This window comes from Stylophora pistillata, chromosome 1 (assembly GCF_964205215.1).
Source record: "Stylophora pistillata chromosome 1, jaStyPist1.2, whole genome shotgun sequence".
In the NCBI taxonomy this organism is placed as follows: Eukaryota; Metazoa; Cnidaria; class Anthozoa; order Scleractinia; family Pocilloporidae; genus Stylophora; species Stylophora pistillata.
In genome coordinates, this window is record NC_142519.1 from 46,645,166 (window position 1) to 46,664,622 (window position 19,457).

General features: G+C 37.8%; 2 protein-coding genes across 3 annotated transcripts; both read right to left on the bottom strand.

The window, feature by feature from the left end:
• Nucleotides 1–2,795: 2,795 nt before the first annotated feature.
• On the bottom strand, nt 2,796–6,338 carry LOC148742782 (ryncolin-1-like). Of its 2 annotated transcripts, none has more exons than XR_016001135.1 (3): nt 5,574–6,338; nt 3,735–4,495; nt 2,796–3,407 (listed from the first exon to the last, which is right to left on the bottom strand). XR_016001135.1 is itself a non-coding variant. In XM_088759896.1 (3 exons), exons 2-3 carry the CDS (start codon nt 3,893–3,895, stop codon nt 3,177–3,179), a joined length of 264 nt encoding a protein of 87 aa, XP_088616022.1. In that variant the 5' UTR covers nt 3,896–4,495; nt 5,574–6,321; the 3' UTR covers nt 2,796–3,176. The 2 variants fall into 2 exon arrangements, 1 of the variants encoding a protein (XP_088616022.1); XM_088759896.1 differs by having other exon boundaries at nt 2,796–3,279; nt 5,574–6,321.
• A 10,162-nt stretch (nt 6,339–16,500) lies between these two features.
• Nucleotides 16,501–18,709, bottom strand: LOC148742783 (uncharacterized). Its single transcript, XM_088759886.1, has 3 exons — nt 18,334–18,709; nt 17,479–17,638; nt 16,501–17,345 (listed from the first exon to the last, which is right to left on the bottom strand). The coding sequence occupies exons 1-3, from the start codon at nt 18,652–18,654 to the stop codon at nt 16,720–16,722; spliced, it is 1,107 nt and encodes a 368-aa protein (XP_088616012.1). The 5' UTR covers nt 18,655–18,709; the 3' UTR covers nt 16,501–16,719.
• Nucleotides 18,710–19,457: the final 748 nt, after the last annotated feature.

The window sequence follows — 19,457 nt, forward strand, 5'->3', positions numbered from 1 at the left end:
GCTCTTTGTGAGCGAGGAAACACCTAATTGAGGTCTTATAAACTTACTTTTGTCATCATTGTTATTCTAATTATCGCATCTCAAGCAGAGCGGACAGTTGTTATGAAGAATATAAATAAAAAAGGCTACCCTGTGTTAACCTCAGAGATCATTATTTAGCTATTTATGAGCGATGAAACACCTAATGGAGGTCTTATGAACAAACCTTTCTCAACATTATCTTTATAATTACCGACAGTTGTTATGAAAAAATCAACAGTTTTTTCCATTTGTTAACCTAGGAAATCATAATTTAGCTCTTAATATGCGAAGAAACACATAATAGATGCCTTGTAAACAAGCTTTTATCGTTATTATTACTTTCCTTATTATTGCAATCATTAGAAAAACAGAGCGGACAGTTGTTATAAAAAAAATCAACAACATTAGAGACAAACCTTTCTCTCTTACGAGGTAAATCCATGGTTAAGAATAGAGGTTAAATCTTACAGTCAATCCCTTTACCTTTAGCATTGAAATTGTGAATGATTGAAAATATTTACTTTTAAAAGCAAAGTTTCAAGTTAGCAGATGGGATCGCACACATTGTACATAGAGTTTGAGATGTACAGTCTATAGAATCGAATGCTACAGAATTTTCTCCAATACATAATTTAAAGCTACGTGCTAAGTTATTTAAAGTTACAACTGTTTCTTTTTTATTTCTACTATACCAAAAACTAACTTTTTCAGATGCCATAAATATATCCATGGTAAAAACGCGCGTTTTCTTAACTTCTGATCAAGGAATGCCGCAAATGATTGACTACTGCAGTTTTCATCGAGCTAATTAAAACAATAGTAGGCGGAAGTTTGAAACAATTTTCTCAGAAACAGGCAAACAACCAGCTTGTGTCGTGAAATTAGGATCAGACCGTCAGTTTTGTGCACGTAAACACGGTCAGTCGCACGAATTGTTTGGATACCACACTACCCCCTACAGCCTTGTTTTCACTCGTGAACAATGGCCTCATTATAAGCAAACTTTAATAATTTCTCGGAAGACAAACAAGAAAATTTATAACATAGCTCGTAAATTCGTGCAATCAAATTCAATAGCGCGAGCGTGCTTCAATTTTCCATTGTACACGCTGGTGACGTCAGCAAACAAATGCCTCGCGAAAAAAACTTTTTTCTTGCGCGTGACTTCGATATTTTTCATTAAAAAGCTCTTACGCATCTTTCGTGCTCTCCAAACTTCCCGCGTGCCTCACATCTCGATGAGCGCACGATGACGTATGATCCAATTGTTAATTAGCTGCATGAAATCAGCACCAAAGCGAGCTGAATCAGCACAAATTACCAAATTAAGGCAATAACGCGGTGGGCAAAGTAGTGAGGAATTAATCATAGAAACTGCACGATATCGTGTCCTGTAGCTTGCTTATAGTTTTCATTTGATATTTAATTTTGTCAAAACAGGTGCTCCAGATGACTTGCACTACTCGGATCCTTTTCGTTGCGCAAAGATTTTTGGAACGCCAGGGGAAGCGGGAGAGAACACTGCAAGTTGCTAAAGGGAAAGATATTGCGATAGTTTGGTGTACATTCCAAAAAAGCGATTTTAGAGAGAAATCAAAGGCTCTTCGCCGATAATTTATCAGAAATAGATTTAGGCAGCGTTTGTGCAAAGGAAGTGTAAGTTTTTTGAACAGTCGTATACTAATAAACATTTCTACCTCACGAAGTTAGCCATAAATCGTTGGGAAACAACTCAATTGAGACTTTTCAGTGATATTTACATGTGTACAGCCTATTTTCTTACTTTTTAACTTCTTTAATAAACTGTTTGTGGTATCAGGAAAAAATACCTCTTTAAAGATGAGAGGTTACTGTCAGCGGAAATGGAAATTGTTTTTACCGAGCTGTTGCCCTTTGAAGGGATGAGATAGGGAGACAAACATGAGAAATTTCGGGTACTTCTTTGAGTGTTCTAAGCTGCCACTCTTCTCTTCGAATTCCGTAGAGGATCTTGTCAAGGGTTGAAAGAGCTTGAATACAGGAGCTTGGGAAAGAACCGTAATGTCTGTGGAAACATTTAGTTGTGCTTCGCTCCTCAAACGACCCATCGTGGCAGAACAAATGGTTCAACTTTGTTCAGATTATCAACACTTATTCATTCTGATCGAGCAGATAATAAAACTGCTTTTTACTCTCGTCCGCGCGTTTTCGTCTCCTGTAATCCAAAAAATTTACGATGCACAGAATGTCTCATTGCACTACTTTATCATTCTGAGATGTACTACGATAATTATGCTCAAACAAACCATTCCAATCACTTGTTGTTTATAGGTGTAGCTCAGCGGTTGTAGCGCTGCTTCGTATTGCCGAGCTAAGACAAAAGCTAGAAGTAAATACACACGATACTACAACCAAAGAGGCCTTAAAGAGTTATTACCTAGCGATTTGCAACTAATTTTGTAAAATTTCAACACCATTTGGCGATGTCGATTTCATAATAGCCCCAAAGAGGGAAAAGTTTATCAGCAGATCTCATGAAATACACCTTGGTTAATCGAACAATCTCTGACTGTATCACTATGAGAAAAGTCTCTTTGAGAAAAAGTTCTCAAGATAGACTACATGTCAGTTGGTTATGAATATTCACGAGCTTCATGGAAAGAGAGTACTTTCTTTTTCAACAAATTGAAACCTGGACAACATCCATTCCAGACATTGCATAGTTGTCATGCCAGGCATAAAGAAACGTCTACGCGCCATAGAAATAGATCCTGCTAAAGACCAAATAAAGTAAGTTTTAAAGAGGGTTGTTTTAATAGATTCATCTTTAAATATAATTTGGCTATAATGATGATCTCTCTTTAACGCTTGTATTTCTGTGTAGTATGAACATCTTGATGCACATTTTTATCGTACGGATTTTCACAAGTACACGTTGTTTCCTCTTTAAGAACTTTCTTCGCTCATCTGCGGATCAGACAACTCCTAACCTAATACAAGTATTATCATCACCACCATAATTATCAATTAGCTGAAGGCTTCTACATGCAGCTTCTACAAATGAAATTAAGCTGGTCGAAGTTAGATCTCAGTGTTAATGATATTGTCCTCGGAATGGTAGCCATGTAATTCCTAGTGCGTATCCTCCACCTTGATATAAACCATTTGGATTTGCGTTATGGCCGTGATTGTACCACCAAGCACCGTCTGTTGACCATTGCACACTTTCCATCGCTATGGACGTCGTTGTCTCTGTCCTTGGTTGTAAAACGCATATTTCTAACAAATTAAAATAACAATTTCGCAAGAGAACGAGGAAGATCTGGGCGGCGATGCTGATGATAGCATTTCACGGTCAGAAATATACATCCTTGATCAGGAGGGTTAAAGATAAATGATATTGTAAGCTGAATTAAAAAAGAAACATTGTATGTTTAGTAGTGCAGCAGAGAACAAAAGTATTCTCATGACGTTGGAAGGTGCAATTATGGCCAGCAACAAACTTGAAGTTGGATCATCTGATCAACAATGATACCTGTATATCGGAATGGAATATTTTGACATTTGATTCGTCATTTGCAGAAAAAGGTGATCGACCTAGCTAATCAACTACGGGGATCTTCAACTTTGGACAGTTGTCAGTACATTTCGTTCTTCTTCGGGGGCTTTTCATAAGTTAGCTTTATAAGATTCATTCTACGTAGCCGCCAAAAACTGAAATGCCTCTAACATACCTGATAGGCCTGGAGAAAGATAGCAATGCGTCGCCTGAGGTGCGTCGGTATCCATTGATCGTCACCCGATAATTATCGCTTTCGTCCGCCACAGAGAAAGTCGTGTACTCCGCAGATCTTCGGTCGCCATCATAATCCTCCATATCAAATCGAAACAACATTTTGGCCGGGGAAGATAGTCATTGCCAAGCCAAAACTCGCCCTTCAGATTTCCAAAGCCTTTTTTGTATTATTCCCAGTCAATATAAAAGTCTACAGAGCCATCCATGCGCCTTTGAAGGATGATCCATCCTCCGCCATTAGTTGTCATGTCACACAGCACTTGGAAGGGTTCTTCTTCATCAGGGCTAATCCATTACACATGGTCAGTTGTCGAACCATTTTGATAATAGTCGAAACAGTTCTTGGGGTAGTCTTAAGAATAAAAATCCAAAAGTATAATCCTTTGTGAATGACTAGTGATCGTTTGTTACAAGTCACTCGTTAATTTCCGCACGATCTCTAATTGGCTAACGGTGAGTTGACGCTGTCCTTTCTCGCAATCTTACTGTTTATGAAGTTTCAAGTTGCCAGTTTAACCTTGTGCCAGTTTGCCAGTTTCATCCGTACCCCGGTATTTGAAAGCGTCTCGTTTTTTATCGATCACCGTTTACCTTGTTCCAAAATATCCGCTTCTCCAAGTTACAAAAGTGAGTGTTTGATTTGTAGTCAACCACGCATGTTTCGTTCTCTGTGCACGGGTCATTTTGCTCGCAGGTGCTCTAAATTTAAAGAAAGCTCTGAAATTAGAAGGTGGAATCGCATGTGTAGTACATTTAAAGTCACCTGCGAGGTTTTTAGAGTTACAATTGTTTCGTTTCTATTTCTACTATGCCTGAAATTAACTTTTACAGATCACATAAATATTTGCATGGTCAGTAGGTCCTTAAAAATACCATGCATTATCATCCAACTCTGCCTCGTAGATTACAAATAACGCGCGAGACGAGTACAAAAATCACGCGATATTTGTACTCCAGAAATATCCGCGTAATTCGCCCTCACTAAAATAATAATTTCGCGTGTTGGATAATAACTCTCTCATTAAACGTTTTGTTGTGTGGTATAGCTGAGTATTTTTACTCGTTGTTTGTATTTTGACTTGCCCGCTGAGGGCTTGTCAAAATATGGCAAAAGTCGTTAAAATACTCAGCGATACTACACGACAAAACTTCTAATGAGACATTTATTTGCCACGATAAACGCGTGTTTTTTTAACTTCTGATCAGGGGACTTCGTAAAAAATGGACGACTGCAGCTTTCATCACGCTAATTAAAACAATTGTAGACGGAAAGTTAAAAAATTATTTCAGAAGCTAGGCAAACAAAAAGCTTGGGTCATGAATTTAAGATCCGTTAGTTGTGCACGTAAACACGTTCAGTCGCGCGAATTGTTTGGATACCACAGCACCCCCAAGAGCCATGTTTAAACTCGCGATCAGGGGCCTCTATTTCAAGACGGTTTTTGTATTCTGAAAAATGCAAGAATGAAATTTGTGACACTCAATAAACCGGGTGACGCTCGAATGTCTTGAGCTCTAATATTTCTACAATTTCTTGTCCTGTAAGTACCAAAATCATGGTCAAGGGGCGTTTCGGTCCATTTCGGTTTTTTTTCTGAGGAATTTTTTACGCTTAGAATCGCAGAAAATTTCAAGTAATAGAAACCCAAACTGGTTTTATTTCAGGAGGTAACGTTTCAATGCAAAATCTCTTTAAATCAACGAAATCATTTTAGATAATAAGATAGATTCGCACATTCAGCCACAAAGTTAATGTACTAAGATAGATCTAGCTTACCTTTATTTCTCTAAATATGAAGTCTTTATCCTCTGTTAAATTAGCAAATCCAGAAAATCCATCAGTGGCTAAGCTGACACTAATTTCTTTAAGTCGCCCTTAATGTTTCCAAAGTTGTAAGACTGACATCGTTCCTCATCCACACACTCAAGCTGACAAAAACTTTCCGAATCCACTTCAAGTTCTCTTATCAGGCTTCCGTTCAGCTTTTGTCCTTCTATCTTCTCGGCAAAGTTAACAGCTCTCAGATCTGATTCTGAAATGCGCCCAATGCCGTACACAACGGCACAAAGAAGAAATATTATACAAAGATGCATGCGTAGTCTTTACCGTCGAAAAGTCTATGATGAAGAAGAATATAAATTTTTGTTTCATTTCTATCGCACAACTAGGTAATTAAGCAGGTGCAAGGAAAACGGCAGATTGGAAACAGTAGAAGCCGCTCGACATGCTTCTAAAAGGCGACTTTCAGTTTAGGCCTGTCGCCACAAACTGTATGCTGGATCAAATCTCTTTCAAATTTTATGGAGTCGCGGTCTTTTCCCTTTTCTTTCACCGAGACTCTATAGAGGATGAATATTTTTTTTGTTCGTTCAAAGAGCCTAAATGAAGCATAAAATAAATTTTTTTACCCGATATTCGCGGCCAGATAAACGAACTTTTAATTTTATTTTACAGATAGTTACATTGCTGCTCCTATGACTGATTAAAATTCAGAAACAATGACTCTTTCTTCATCAAAATTTAATAGCACCTTTCAGATCCTGCTCGGAATTACGACTAATGCCCTGTCAATCTGTTTAGATAGGAATGAGAACCTAGAGATTCCAGTGGAATATCAGAGGAAATTTGAAGTTAAATGTTTTTTTTACCGCCAGAAAAGCCGCAATGGAGAAGGCGAGCGGGGACAGCAGTGGAGCGGAGTTTTTGGAATAAGCGCGAGCATTGCCAGTATTTCGTAAAACTTGTCATTCAGTTACTAACTCAGGCCGTTTCAATTCGTTTAATAACTTTATCATTAAGGGGAAAAGGTATTCTGTCATAGCTTTTTATCTGCCTCTCATATTCCTTTTTCTTAAAAACTGGATCATTGGATAATGTAATTCAAGACTTTTCATTAGCTTAGCCATTACGGTATATGAGCCAACATACCATAATCTACAATATCGTCAGCGTATGCGTCAGCTTAAAATCAAAAAGGAGTTAATAAAGTCGGTTTCTTCTCACAAAATAATAATTTTTTGAGGGCGTTTTTAATAAAACAATTATTGCACGAGCGCTTGTTGGATAGGAGATGATTATAGCCAACGCGGAGCTACGCGCCTCGTTGGCTATCTATCATCTCCTATTCAACACGCGCTCGTGGAATAATTGTTAAATAATCCATGCATCGTGCTTAATTAGAAGAATGGTAAAAATATAGATACGTATCCACGATTCTTCGCATATAATTCTTTTTTTCACTTTTGTTTTTTCTACTTATAACTTTTTCTCAAGTTTCCTTTTCAAGTTTTATCTTGTTGTAGATTCATGATGCCCACACACATTATGGATATGGCGGCACCAGCTGGTTTTTTTTTTTTTTTGTTTTGTTTTGTTTTTTTTGGTTTTTTTTTTTTTTTTTATTTCTTTTTCATCCAAAAGTTTAGGTTTATTTGCAGGTTATACCTCTCACAACATAAATTATTTGACGTTGATATGTTCAATAGACAAGTTAAAAGAAGTAAAAAATCCAATGAAGGTCCTGACCGCATAATGGTGACTCCGATATGCAAATGAGTCACTCTTTCACTCACTCATTAAGATGGAGCCACTATGGTAATAATTCGTGTGGAACTCGCCCGGCACGAAAACCATGTTGGCTTAATAACTGCGCATAAAAACGATAGTGAGGCTTTGTTTAAAAAATAGAGAGGTCTTGACTGTGCTCTGTTCTGCTTAAAGCACGCAAGAAGCGGCTAGAGCACGAAAGAAGTGTAGGGAGAAAAACGAGACGCAGTCGACTGTGTCTCCACACTTCTTTTTCACGTAACAAAATGAAAACGAACAAAGACCTGTGCTCTAACAGTTAAAAAATGAGAATCATCCATTCCGTTGTTTTCATCCCAGGTCTAAAGAATCAATTTTGCACCTAATAAAGGAAATATGAATAAAAAAATTAATGGAAAAATAATCATCTGTGCACCTATTAAAGGAAAATATCAATAAATAAATAAATGGTAAATAATAGAAATAATCAATCTGTATGAAAGCGACCCTCTCAGTAATGATCCCTACTTATGTAGTAGTGCAAATGAGGCCCGAAAAAAAACTCAGGCCCGTACGGGATTTGAACGCATGACCTTTGCGATACCGGTGCAGTGCTCTACCAACTGAGCTAACAAGCCAACTGGAAGCTGGTCATTATGTTGGTTCGTATCAAACCCGTCGAAGTGATAACAATGAATCTGAATATATGAAAATCATATATGTGTACTGCGGTTTCATGAAATATATGAAAGCGATCCTCGCAGTAATGAACCTCACTTATGTAGTAGTTGGTGTGCATTTGTATCATGATGAATTAAGACTTAATGTTATCATCCTAACAACTATACGCTCGAGGAGCGTTCACTCGGGCTTCGTATTGAGCGTACAAGATCATGGCCTTTCGATGACTTTGGTACATTTTTATTTAAACGGCTCCGTACATAACTCTGCAGTTTTCTACTTTTCTGAGAGAGACTATTTAACATCTTCAATAGTACTCTGCTTGGTTTATGATCACGTTTATAGCCATGGCATTCACACAAAACACGAGTACAATTATAATATACATACTTTGCACAACGAAATCTGAATTGTTGTACTTTTATTGTCACTGTGACATCATTATGTTCATGTACATTAGTCATATTGACAACTCTTTCCGGTAGTTCACAGTCATCAAGAGTATTCATCATGTCTTCTAAGGACATACAACTCCATGCGAAGAGCAAACCAACATTCAGGTTCTGTCCTGGTGTACCGGTTCACAAGGGAATTACCATTGTTCTTTCTTTGTTTAGGAGTCATTGGTTAGCTGTTGTGTATTGTTCGGTCTTTTGTAACGGCTCTTGTGAACCGGTACACGAGGACAGAACCAACATTCACGATCGCTTGTACAATAATAATAGTGATTATGTACGAAATACCAAATCGTACTTTACAAGTATTGAACCCGATAAAAACCAATAACAGGCAGAAACAGGATATTTAACCTTACTTTTCAAGTTGGTTCTGTGAGTATCCTTATCCAATTCGCTGTTGTCAGTTAGCGCCACCTTCGAAGTTGTGTTCACGAATATTCTTGATGTTTTCAGCAAGTGAGGTGTTTGTCTCAGCATCATAGTTTGTTGTTTAATCGGCTGTCACAGTTTTGAAAAAAATTTGCGCTTTTTTTCGGTTTCCAGTGACAGTATGTGAATGCATTAGTTATGTTTTTATCATTCTAAAGGCATCGTATTTCGCGGAATTTGAACAAACCGCGTCAATACGAAGCCCTGTTTTATTTTTGTTTTTGCTTTGTTTTGTTTTGTTTTGTTTTTCTTTGTCAGTGCTCGACTGATAATGTATGAATGTACTGGTTTTTTTTTTTTGACTACTCTGAATTCCTCATATTTCGAAAAAATGCGACCAAACCGTAAAGTTAAATCCGTCACTGAAGTATCGTGATAACGGCGCATTAAGACGTAACTATGTCGAGGTCAAAAGCAGAAAGAAAGTACTTCAGTTAGTAACACCAGAAGTTTTCTCAATTCCCCGTCAAGATTTTCGTTCTTCCGTTTTAGTTCAGAGCCCATGTACTTGTGAAATAGTAAAAAATTAAAGCAATTTCGTGCGGCACAACGCGATGCAAATCCCGGTTTGAAATCAGACAACCAATCGTTGCAGTGTAATGCATTTTAAAAAATATATCACACACGTATGATGCACATTCGTATGCATTGCAAACCTCATAAAATTGATTACAACGGGATAGTCTGAAAGTATTTGTCTTCTTGAAAAACCGAGCGTCATGTAATCCCAGGAGCTGCACGCCTCTATGCGACAAAATTTGTGACGATTGATCCCCTCACGTACACACGCACGTACACACACACACACGCACACACACACATCCCACACACACGTGTACACACACCCCGCACATACCCCATACGCACTTGCATACACATACACATACACATTCTACACACACGTACACACAAACATACACACACACGCACACATACACACGCGCATCCCACACGCGCACACGTGCACACAACCTCCACACAAACCCCACACAAACGTGCACACACACACACACGCACACACACACGCACACGCACACGCACACACACGCACACGCACACACACGCACACGCACACGCACCACACTACCTACACACACAGACACCCCACACACACGTGCACACATAAACACACACACTCACACTCACACACACACACACATCCCCCACAAACGCGTGCACACACACACACACACACACACACGCGTACACACACACTACCCAGACACACACAGACACCCTACACACACCCCACACACACGAGCGCACACACACACTCCACACACACGTGCACACACACACACACACACACACTCACACAAACACATACATCCACACTCACACACACACACACACACACATACACAGCACAGGCACTCACGCACACACACATACACATACTCACATAAAAGCATACACACCTACACCCACACACACATCCACACGTGCACACACACAATTGGAGTCAGGAACCTGGTTATGGGCTCCTGTTGGAGTATTGTTTCTACTTGGCCTTGAAAATCAACATGGCGGAGAGGAATATTTTTCAGTTTTCGCTGACGCTGAAAGGCGTATTTTTAAGAGAAGACGTCACTAAAAATCAGACAAATTTACAAATCACCAGCAACAGTCAAAAATCGAATTGGCTCATATTCTAGTATTAGATAAGCCTTCAGGTAAAACAGACCAAGCCATTTATAGTTTGTTAAAAAATTCTTTTGTTTTCGAGAAAATTGATAAAACTCAATTTACGCGTAATTACATTCATTCGAAGTTCGAGTTTAGCTCATTTTTGGAGGCCAAAAATGGATTTAGCCCATTTGTACTTGTAAAAGCGGTGAAAAACTTACTTATTCTAAGGACTTTTAGAACAATGTCTCCTCTACCTTTTCACTAAAAAGTAGAATTACTATTTAAATGTGAAATAAAATACGGATTTTTCTATCTATTTACTTAAGTGTCCCTGTCTGGAAAAGTTTTCCAGGGGCCAAAAGTGGTAGTCAACCGATTCGGCTGAAACTTGGCAAAAAAGTTGAGTGTAATAAGATATTTCAAAAGCCACTTTAGCTCACTTCTCTGACTGATTGTTCTGGAGTTTCAGGGGGGTCCCATTTGTGGCCTTTGGAGCACCAAATATTCATCATTCTAGGTGGTATTTTGAAAGTGCTATAAAACTCCATTGGTAAATTCTGCTGCCAAATGAATTTGACAATGGACTCTACTACAGTGGAGCTTTTACTTCATAAATGTAGCTTTGCTTTCAAGTGATGAGACAGAGATAGGCCTAAGGCTAAAGCTAGGTCAAATTTGAGGTCAAAATCATTATCCAAAATTGCTATTTCTCAAAAAACCAGAACACTCCCCTGCCTTCTTACATAACTTTCATACCAATTCCAGTATGTACTTTAGTGACCCATTTATCAAAATCAGTTGAGAAAAATTTGGCTTAATAAGGTTTGTTAGGTTTTTGGCACAAACTCTCCATGCCCCTTTAAGGCCAAGCAAAATGGAGTTTGGAGCATAATTCATGCTATAAACAGACCAAATTCTTGACATAAAGCCTTTATTTTGTATTAGGTGAGTGAAAAGGAAACACTAAAGCCAATCCAGTGTCATTATCTGGAAATACCTCGACTTATAGCTTACAAATGCACTAAGAAGGCCTCTGATTAGCACTACATACACCTGGGTTTAGCAAATAAAAGTAATTTTTTTTCTTTGAAAACCTAGTACCCATCATAGAGCACAAATGATGATCTCACCTAGATATGACAATCTTTCTTAAAGATGCTTCCACCCCCTTCTTTTTTACAGATGCGCACCCCCTCCCCATGAGATGCAGGTCATCTCATCTCATGGGGAGATGCACCCTCCCCCTAGGTGCACCCCTGCACCCTCCCCCTAGATCCGCCCCTGGCAAGAGGCACAACTACTGACATGACTGCTTGGTTAAAACACAAGTACAAGGTGCGTCCGGGGAGAGAGGAAGACCGGGTGATGCCAAAGCTACAAGTACAGGTAATTCAAAATATAAGAAAATGCTTATACACGCGCATAAATTTAGCGGATGGCTTTACAAGTGCAACTCTCGCCAAGAGCGGTCCTCTCAAATTCCCGTCCAAAAAATATTTCCATTAATTTTTTTCCTATGAAAAGGGTTGAGAACACATGTTTCAAAAGTAGTATGGTTGTTTTCCAATTCTCTTTTGCATGAAGATTTCAACTTCCGCGAACTTTCTGCCAAGGGAAGATCTAGCCAAGGTGTTGCAATGGCAAAAACTTAGTCAACTACAGTCATTGTGCAAGTTTTTTGACGTTGAAATTATGGGTAGTGCTAATCCTAAGTCTTCATATTATGAACCTCTTCTACAGTTCGCAAATTCCTGTGATTACTGCAAGTGGTGGTCGACAAACCCGCGTTACTCAAAACTCAGTGAAGGTTGCGTGACTCCTCGACTTGGCCCAGTCCTCTTACTCTCATGTCCAATATGGTGGGCTAGTCGATACAATAACAATCGCATCTCGAGCTGTTGCGTGGCGTGTCTCATATAAACTGCAGCACAAAATATTTGTTATCCAGCTCTCCTAACTGTGGATTTCTTATTTACTGCCGAATGAATTGATTTATTAATCTCTAACGTACCAGGGAAATCGGATGGATCACGGGTCACCTGGACGCTACCCACTACAACTTGTATGTATTATCCTGCTCTTTTACTGATGCCATCATGCGTATTTACAAGAGCTAGCAATTACTGTCTTAATATGACCTGTAAAATATGAATCGAAGGAGATTCAAGCATCTCTAAAAAACATTATCATATCTAGGTGAGAACATCATCCTTTGTGCTCTATGATGGGTACTAGGTTTTCAAAGAAAAAAATTACCTTTATTTGCTAAACCCGGGTGTATGTAGTGCTAATCAGAGGCCTATGTACTAGTATGTGCTCTGGTTTTTTGAAAATAGCAATTTCGGATAATGATTTTGACCTGAAATCTAACCTACCCTTAGCCCCAGGCCCCTCTCAGCCTAATCACTTGAAAACAAAGTTACATTTATGAAGTAAAAGCTCCACTATATTAGAGTCCATGGTCAAATTCATTTGGCAGCACACTTTACCAATGGAGTTTTATAGCACTTTCAAAATGCCAGCTAGAAGGAAGAATTTTTGGTGCTCCACAGGCCACAAATGGGACCCCCCCTGAAACTCCAGAACAAGCAGTCAGAGAAGTGAGCTAAAGTGGCTTTTGAAATGTCTTATTACATTCAACTTTTTTGCCAAGTTTCAGCCGAATCGGTTAACCAAATAAACGTTTAATATTCGAGATGTGAAAGGTAGAAATGATAAACTTACCGTTTGTAGAGTTGCTTTTCTGGGGTTTTTTGTGCTGTTAGGCATTCCTAGAAATTTGGCCCTTCGACCGTGAAGTCGGTGACATAGAAGAAACGACCAACTTTGTTTATCATTTCCAGTTTGTGAGCTTCAGTGGTAATAATAAATGCTTGAATGCTATTAATAACGTCTTCAAAGTACTTGCAATACGATAGAAGTTGTTTTTGTTTTCTTCGAAAGCATTCATTTTGAAGAAATAAGTAGAATGATGGTTGTCACTTGTCAATTGCGTGACTTATGTGTCACGCAATTGTTAGATCCATATTCCTAATTATGCAGGTCGTTTGAAATTTCTTAAATCGAAAAGTTGCAGCAAATTTTTACTGTAAATTCAAAAACTACGAATGATAGGTTTTTTTTTAGATAAAATTCATATTTTTCATTGGACGTGTTACTACTTATAGGCAATTGGCAATGAAACGTAACGTCAGTTAATTTTGTCTAATAAAACTTTGTGCGCAACAAGTAAACAACTGAGTTTAAATATTTTAAATGAGCACTTTGATGAAACCGCCCGATAATTTGAAAACCCAAAAAACTCTGTTATTTCATTATAATATGAATTTTTAGTGATTAATAAAGCCTTCTCAATAATAATTTTAGTTTAAAGTCAATTCTAGGGCGAGAAAGTACGATTTGAAAACAGTTCCGCCATTACTTATTTTCAACTTATCTTCGGTCAGCGATCACTCCCATTGTGACGTAGATCACTCAACACTTTTATATTTGTACGGAAACCTTGTGAAATTTAGTGAAATAGTCTTAGTCTTGGTGTTATAAAAAGCAATATTGACGATCAAAATACTATTTTTCAAAATTACTCATCTCCGTATTACCATCAAAATACTGTTTTTGAAAATTACCCACGAGCACGGCGCGTCAAATGAGTAATCTCCAAACTCGCGCCAGTCTTCTTGAGCCTGCGAAGTAGTTACGAAAATTAATGGCGGAACGATTTTCAAATCGTAATTTCTTGCCTTAGAATTGACTTTCAACTAAAATTGTTTTTGAAAAGGTTTTATTAATCACTAAAAATTCATATTAAAATGAAATAACTGAATTTTTCGGGTTTTCAAATTATAGGGCGGTTTCATCTGAGTGCTCCTTTAAAGAATGGAAATTTGTTGTTCATTTGAATTTAGCCCAATTATTTATATCGTTCAAGCTCACAAACTGGAAATGATAAACAAAGTCGGTCTTATCTTTTATGTCGCCGAAGAGCCGAATTTCTATGAATTTAAAGCTCTCGTATGCATAGCAGCACAAAAAACCCAGAAAAACAACTCAACAAGCAATAAGTTTATCATTTCTACCTCTCATATATCAAATATTAAACGTTTATTTCACTCAACACATATAAAAATAATTATGTGAAGCTACCCTACTTTTCACTCAGCACTTAAGTAAATAATTTGAATATATCAACAAAGTTGAAATGGTAAATTGGCCACCGTTACGATTATAAAAGCTGACGTTTCGAGTGTTAGCTCATTCGAGCGTTAGCCCATTCGCTCCGACGAAGGGCCAACGCTCGAAACGTCAGCTTTTATAATCGTAACGGTGGCCATTTTACCATTTCAACTTTGTTGATATATTCAAATTATTTCGTTACCCCCACCGACGCAGCCCCTAACAGTTTCTTTAGAAACTCTCAGCCTTTATTCACTTAAGTTAATAGATAGAAAAATCCGTATTTTATTTCAAATTTAAGTAGTGATTCTACTTTTTGGTGAAAACATAGGAGAGACATTGTTCTAACATTCTGTAGAATAAGTAAGTTTTTCACAGCTTTTACAAGTACATCTGAAGCCTTCAAAAATCGGCTAAATTCAACCTTCGAATGACGCTAATTATGCGTAAATTAAGTTTTATCAATTTTCTCGAAAACAAAAGAATTTTTTAACAAACTTTAAAGGTCTTGGTTTGTTTTACCTATAGGCCTACCTAATACTAGAATATGAACCAATTCCATTTTTTGACTGTTGCCGGTGAATGTTTGATTTTTCGTGACCTCTCTTTATTGTTTTAGAAATTTACGATCATGAAAGGTCAGATGCGTTGGGGCGGGGCGGATTTACTAATTGGTTTAAGTTATGCACGGATACAACAATTGAAAAAAGAAAAGAAAAGAAAAGACAAAGAAAAACACAGAAACTTACAAAACATTACTGCTTTTCGCAGTGAATTTATTTGTTCTTTTCTGCTGCACAAAGTCGGCAAGAGTTCAATTTTTGCCGAGCGTGTCTGCTGAATATTTATTCTGTCTATTTTTTGTAGTATTCATAAACATTCTGTCTAACCTTTGTAGTATTGATAACTGAAATTCGTAAGTACCAGCTTCACTTCTCGCCAAGGCGAGAGTTTTTCCCAAAAATAGCATATTGTTAGACTTTTCTGTGAGCTAAGGTATTTGAATGAAAGAAAAATTAGGGGGAAGGGAAGATGGTGAATAGATTTCTTTTGAATATCTAGCCTGCAGAACAGGCGTTGTTCATTTTAGCTTTTTTGGGACGAACGCAAGCACGGGTGAGGCGAGATACGTGCCAGGAGAAGAGGTGCTTCCCTGGTGTATGTCTCTGTCAGTGCACTCGCATCTCGATCGTTTCCCTTCGCTTGCCTGAAAACGCAAAAAATGAAATAAAATAAAATAATAAAAAAACGAAGAAACAAAAATGGCAAATTTTTCCATGAACACAATTTTATAATAATTTTAGGTTACTTTAAAAGTGAGCCGTGTTCACTTCGGAGACTTCGTCGTTCAAATCAGAGACAGCCAACTTTTTCCTTAAAACTTTCCTTTCATGATAAATAGGAATGCATTTGACTTTGTCTAACTCGGTCATATTTCCTCAGAAATCGGATATCTTTCAAAATTTTAATTAGGAGTGCTTGTCTCTTACATTTATGATGGGGCATTGAATATTTCAAGCAACTGTAAGTTTCATTACACGATATCACACAGTCGGGATAAATGTAGAACGAAACAGGAACAGAAGTATCCAGTTGGGCCTGTGCTAACAAATGAGTCTTTTCGTTTAATAACAAAAATTAAAGGGAAAACGATATTAAATTGAGATTTAGAAGTGCTGTACATTTCCAAAACTTGTCAGAGGGGTTGCAGATACTAAGAATCTTAAAATCAAAGAGTACTTTGCGAGAGGAAGAAATGAGATATAAGTTAATGGCAAACACAATCAGAATAAAAAAATCCATACATCTGCATCTTTAATAAAATTTATTTCAAGCAATTACACTAAAATGATGATAATCCTCTCCAATGACTGACCTAATATCAAGACTTTAAGCAGCTCGTATTACTTATACAAAAACGTTAGTTGGTTAGTTGTCGCAGCATAGAATAATCGTTTAAATCCCATCACCTTACAACAACTTGACAGCACCTTTTCTTAGTTTTCAACTGCTGTTTTTCTTTTTTCCTATCTTACCATGACCCAGATTGGTTTGGTCAGGTAACAGTAGCCCGCAATACACTTGGTACCAAGAGCGCTGCCGTCGTCGGAAGTGTTGTAGTTGTTTGAGCTGTCAGCAGAATTCCACATGTCAATCCACTTGTCTGTGCCACCGTGGCTTTCAGATATCCCGTGGTTTGATGCGAAGTGCAAATATGATATCGAAGCAAAACCAGAAGAGAGATTCCTCTTGTTTTCATCTGCTGGGCTGTACTTGTAAAAACCGTGGATGATCCTCGCCTGATTGCAAGTGTTCCCCATCAAGAACTTCTCGAAGTAAGTTTTGTCCTCATTTGGAGCGCCTGCCTTCCTGTTATAAATAACCCGAATGGTATTGACGTCACTGAACCGAAACAGGACTTCTTCCCAGTCCCCCATGTCAGGGTGGATGTGACTCGATGCATCTGCGTCCGTGGTTCTTGCTGCTGATGCTAGGAAGGCTGTCTTAATAAAGTGGAAGCTTGGAGACACTTTCGTGGAAATTAGTGTCCAGCCTCCACCACTGGTCTCCATATCGCAAAAAGCCTGGTAAGAGTCATTTCTTAAACCACCGTTTGGATCGATCCAGTAAAGCCCGCTACCACGACTTTGACCTGAGTTTATCAAAAGTGATCCTGAATAACTTTATAAATTGGACCAAATTAAAATTATGTGAGCACGTTATCGTTTTATTTATTTATTTATTTATTTTCATCAAATGATTGATTCGCGCAATCTCAATCTCACCTGACTTTAAAATATCGAGACAGTGACGTCCTGGGTCAGTAGCGTCCAAACCAATCCCTGGTTGCCAAACTTTACCATTACACCATTCCCAGGCCTTTCGGGTGGCATTATAGCGAACAGTGCCAGTGATACTCGTTAAACACTTAACAGCGTTTTCACTCTAAAAGGAAATTGTGTCATAAAAACACGTTTATAAGGTTGAATTGATGCAGACAACATTTAGTTAAGTGAAAGGGATGCTTTGCTTCAACGCCACCCAAGTGACCTAATTGAAATCATGGGATAGAAAATATGACCGCCATATATCTTTCATTCAAGTACATTATCGGTCCTATATGCTTAAATTCTCATTCAAAACCAAAGCTATCTTTCTCTCATTCTCTCTCCCACGAAATTGTAACAAGGCAAAACTTCAATAAATCGATTTATATACACATAGAATAACGCGGTGATGCTTATAGCAGAGTTTTTCGAAATTAGAGTAAGGTTTCTCAGTTTTCTATATTGTATGAGCCTGATTACTAGCTTCTCATTGCGGAAATTATTTCCGTAAAATAGTTTAATTTATATTTTTTCTTTTTTTTATCGAAGTGTAACCAGTTTATTATTTTTTTGTTTTTTGTTTTTTCTTTTTTTGTTTAGGGCCCCTCTAGGTTTCTTTCCCAAACGCAAACATCGGCAAATTTCTCTTTAGATTGTCGAAGGATCCTTGGAGTCTTAAAAAACTCTAATGATATACTTTACGTAGAGGAAGGTTGCTGCATTAGAGTTAGGAATCATTGTAAAGAGATCTAGTGACGATTTCAGATAATAATATTCAAACATAGTTTATACACTAAGACAGATGTAGGTTACCTTTATTCCTCTGTATGTGAAATTATTATCCTCAGTGAGGTTGGAAATTACAGCAAATCGATCAGAGTCACTTAGTTGGCACTTGAATTTCTCTAATTCGTCCTTCACGGTTCCAAAGTTGTAAGACTGACATCGCTCCTCATTCACACACTCAAACTGACAGGAACTTTCCGAATCCACTTGTATTTCTCTTATCAGGCTTCCGTTCAGCTTTTGTCCTTCTATCTTGTCGGCAAAGTTAACAGCTCTCAGATCTTGCTCCGAAATGCGCCCCATGCCGTACACAACGGCACAAAGAAGAAATATTATACAAAGATGCATGTGTATTCTTTACCGTCAGAGAGTTAATAATGACGAACACCGAATGCTGGTTTCATTTCTATGACGTAACTAAATAATTAAGCAGGTGCAAGGAATTGACAAATTACGAACAATATAAGCTATTCGATATGCGTCTAAAGTGCCTTTCAATCCGGTTGCTATGCTATTATAAAATTAATTTCGAATTTTATTAGACTGCGGCGTTTTCCCTTTTCTTTCACCGAGACTCTATGAGGGTTGATTCATCTTTTTGTTCCTTCATATACCCTAAATAAAGCATTATAACCTGATATTCTCGGCCAGATAATTGAATCTATAATTTTCTTTTACAGTCAGTTATATTGTTGTTCCTATAACTGATTAAATTTCAGAAACAATGACTCTTTCCTTATCAATATTTAATGGCATCTTTCAGATCCTGCTCGGAATTACTACTGATGCCCTGTCAATCTGTTTAGATAGGATTGAGAATCTAACGATTACTGTTTAATCTCAGGGGAAAGTCGGACTTAAATGGTTTTTCCGTCACAAAAGCAATGAAGAAGGCGGAATAGCAGTGGAAAGAAGTTTTTGGAATAGGAGCGTGCATTGCGAGTTTCCTAATACTTTTACATCAGTTGCTAATTAAGGTCTGTTTTCCTTCAAAATAGCAATCATTATTTGCATCGTCACGATTATTTAGATATTTTCTTGGCTTTTGAAGGAAACATTTTTTTAACAATGCACAACAAAGTATTCCTCAATCCAGTCAGAGCAACGTTTCATTCGGAAAACTGATGCGCTTTTTTCCGAGGCAAGACAAT

Bases quoted from the DNA above. Each gene is read 5' to 3' on its own strand.
- LOC148742782 (XM_088759896.1), bottom strand. From the start codon at position 3,895: ATGTTGTTTCGATTTGATATGGAGGATTATGATGGCGACCGAAGATCT. The intron at 3,280-3,734 runs GTATGTTAGAGG...TTAATTTGTTAG, and splicing joins TCTTTCTCCAGGCCTATCAG to AAATATGCGTTTTACAACCA.
- LOC148742783 (XM_088759886.1), bottom strand. From the start codon at position 18,654: ATGCATCTTTGTATAATATTTCTTCTTTGTGCCGTTGTGTACGGCATG. The intron at 17,639-18,333 runs GTAACCTACATC...ATTTCCTTTTAG, and splicing joins TCACATACAGAGGAATAAAG to AGTGAAAACGCTGTTAAGTG. The intron at 17,346-17,478 runs GTGAGATTGAGA...TGATAAACTCAG, and splicing joins TCTCGATATTTTAAAGTCAG to GTCAAAGTCGTGGTAGCGGG.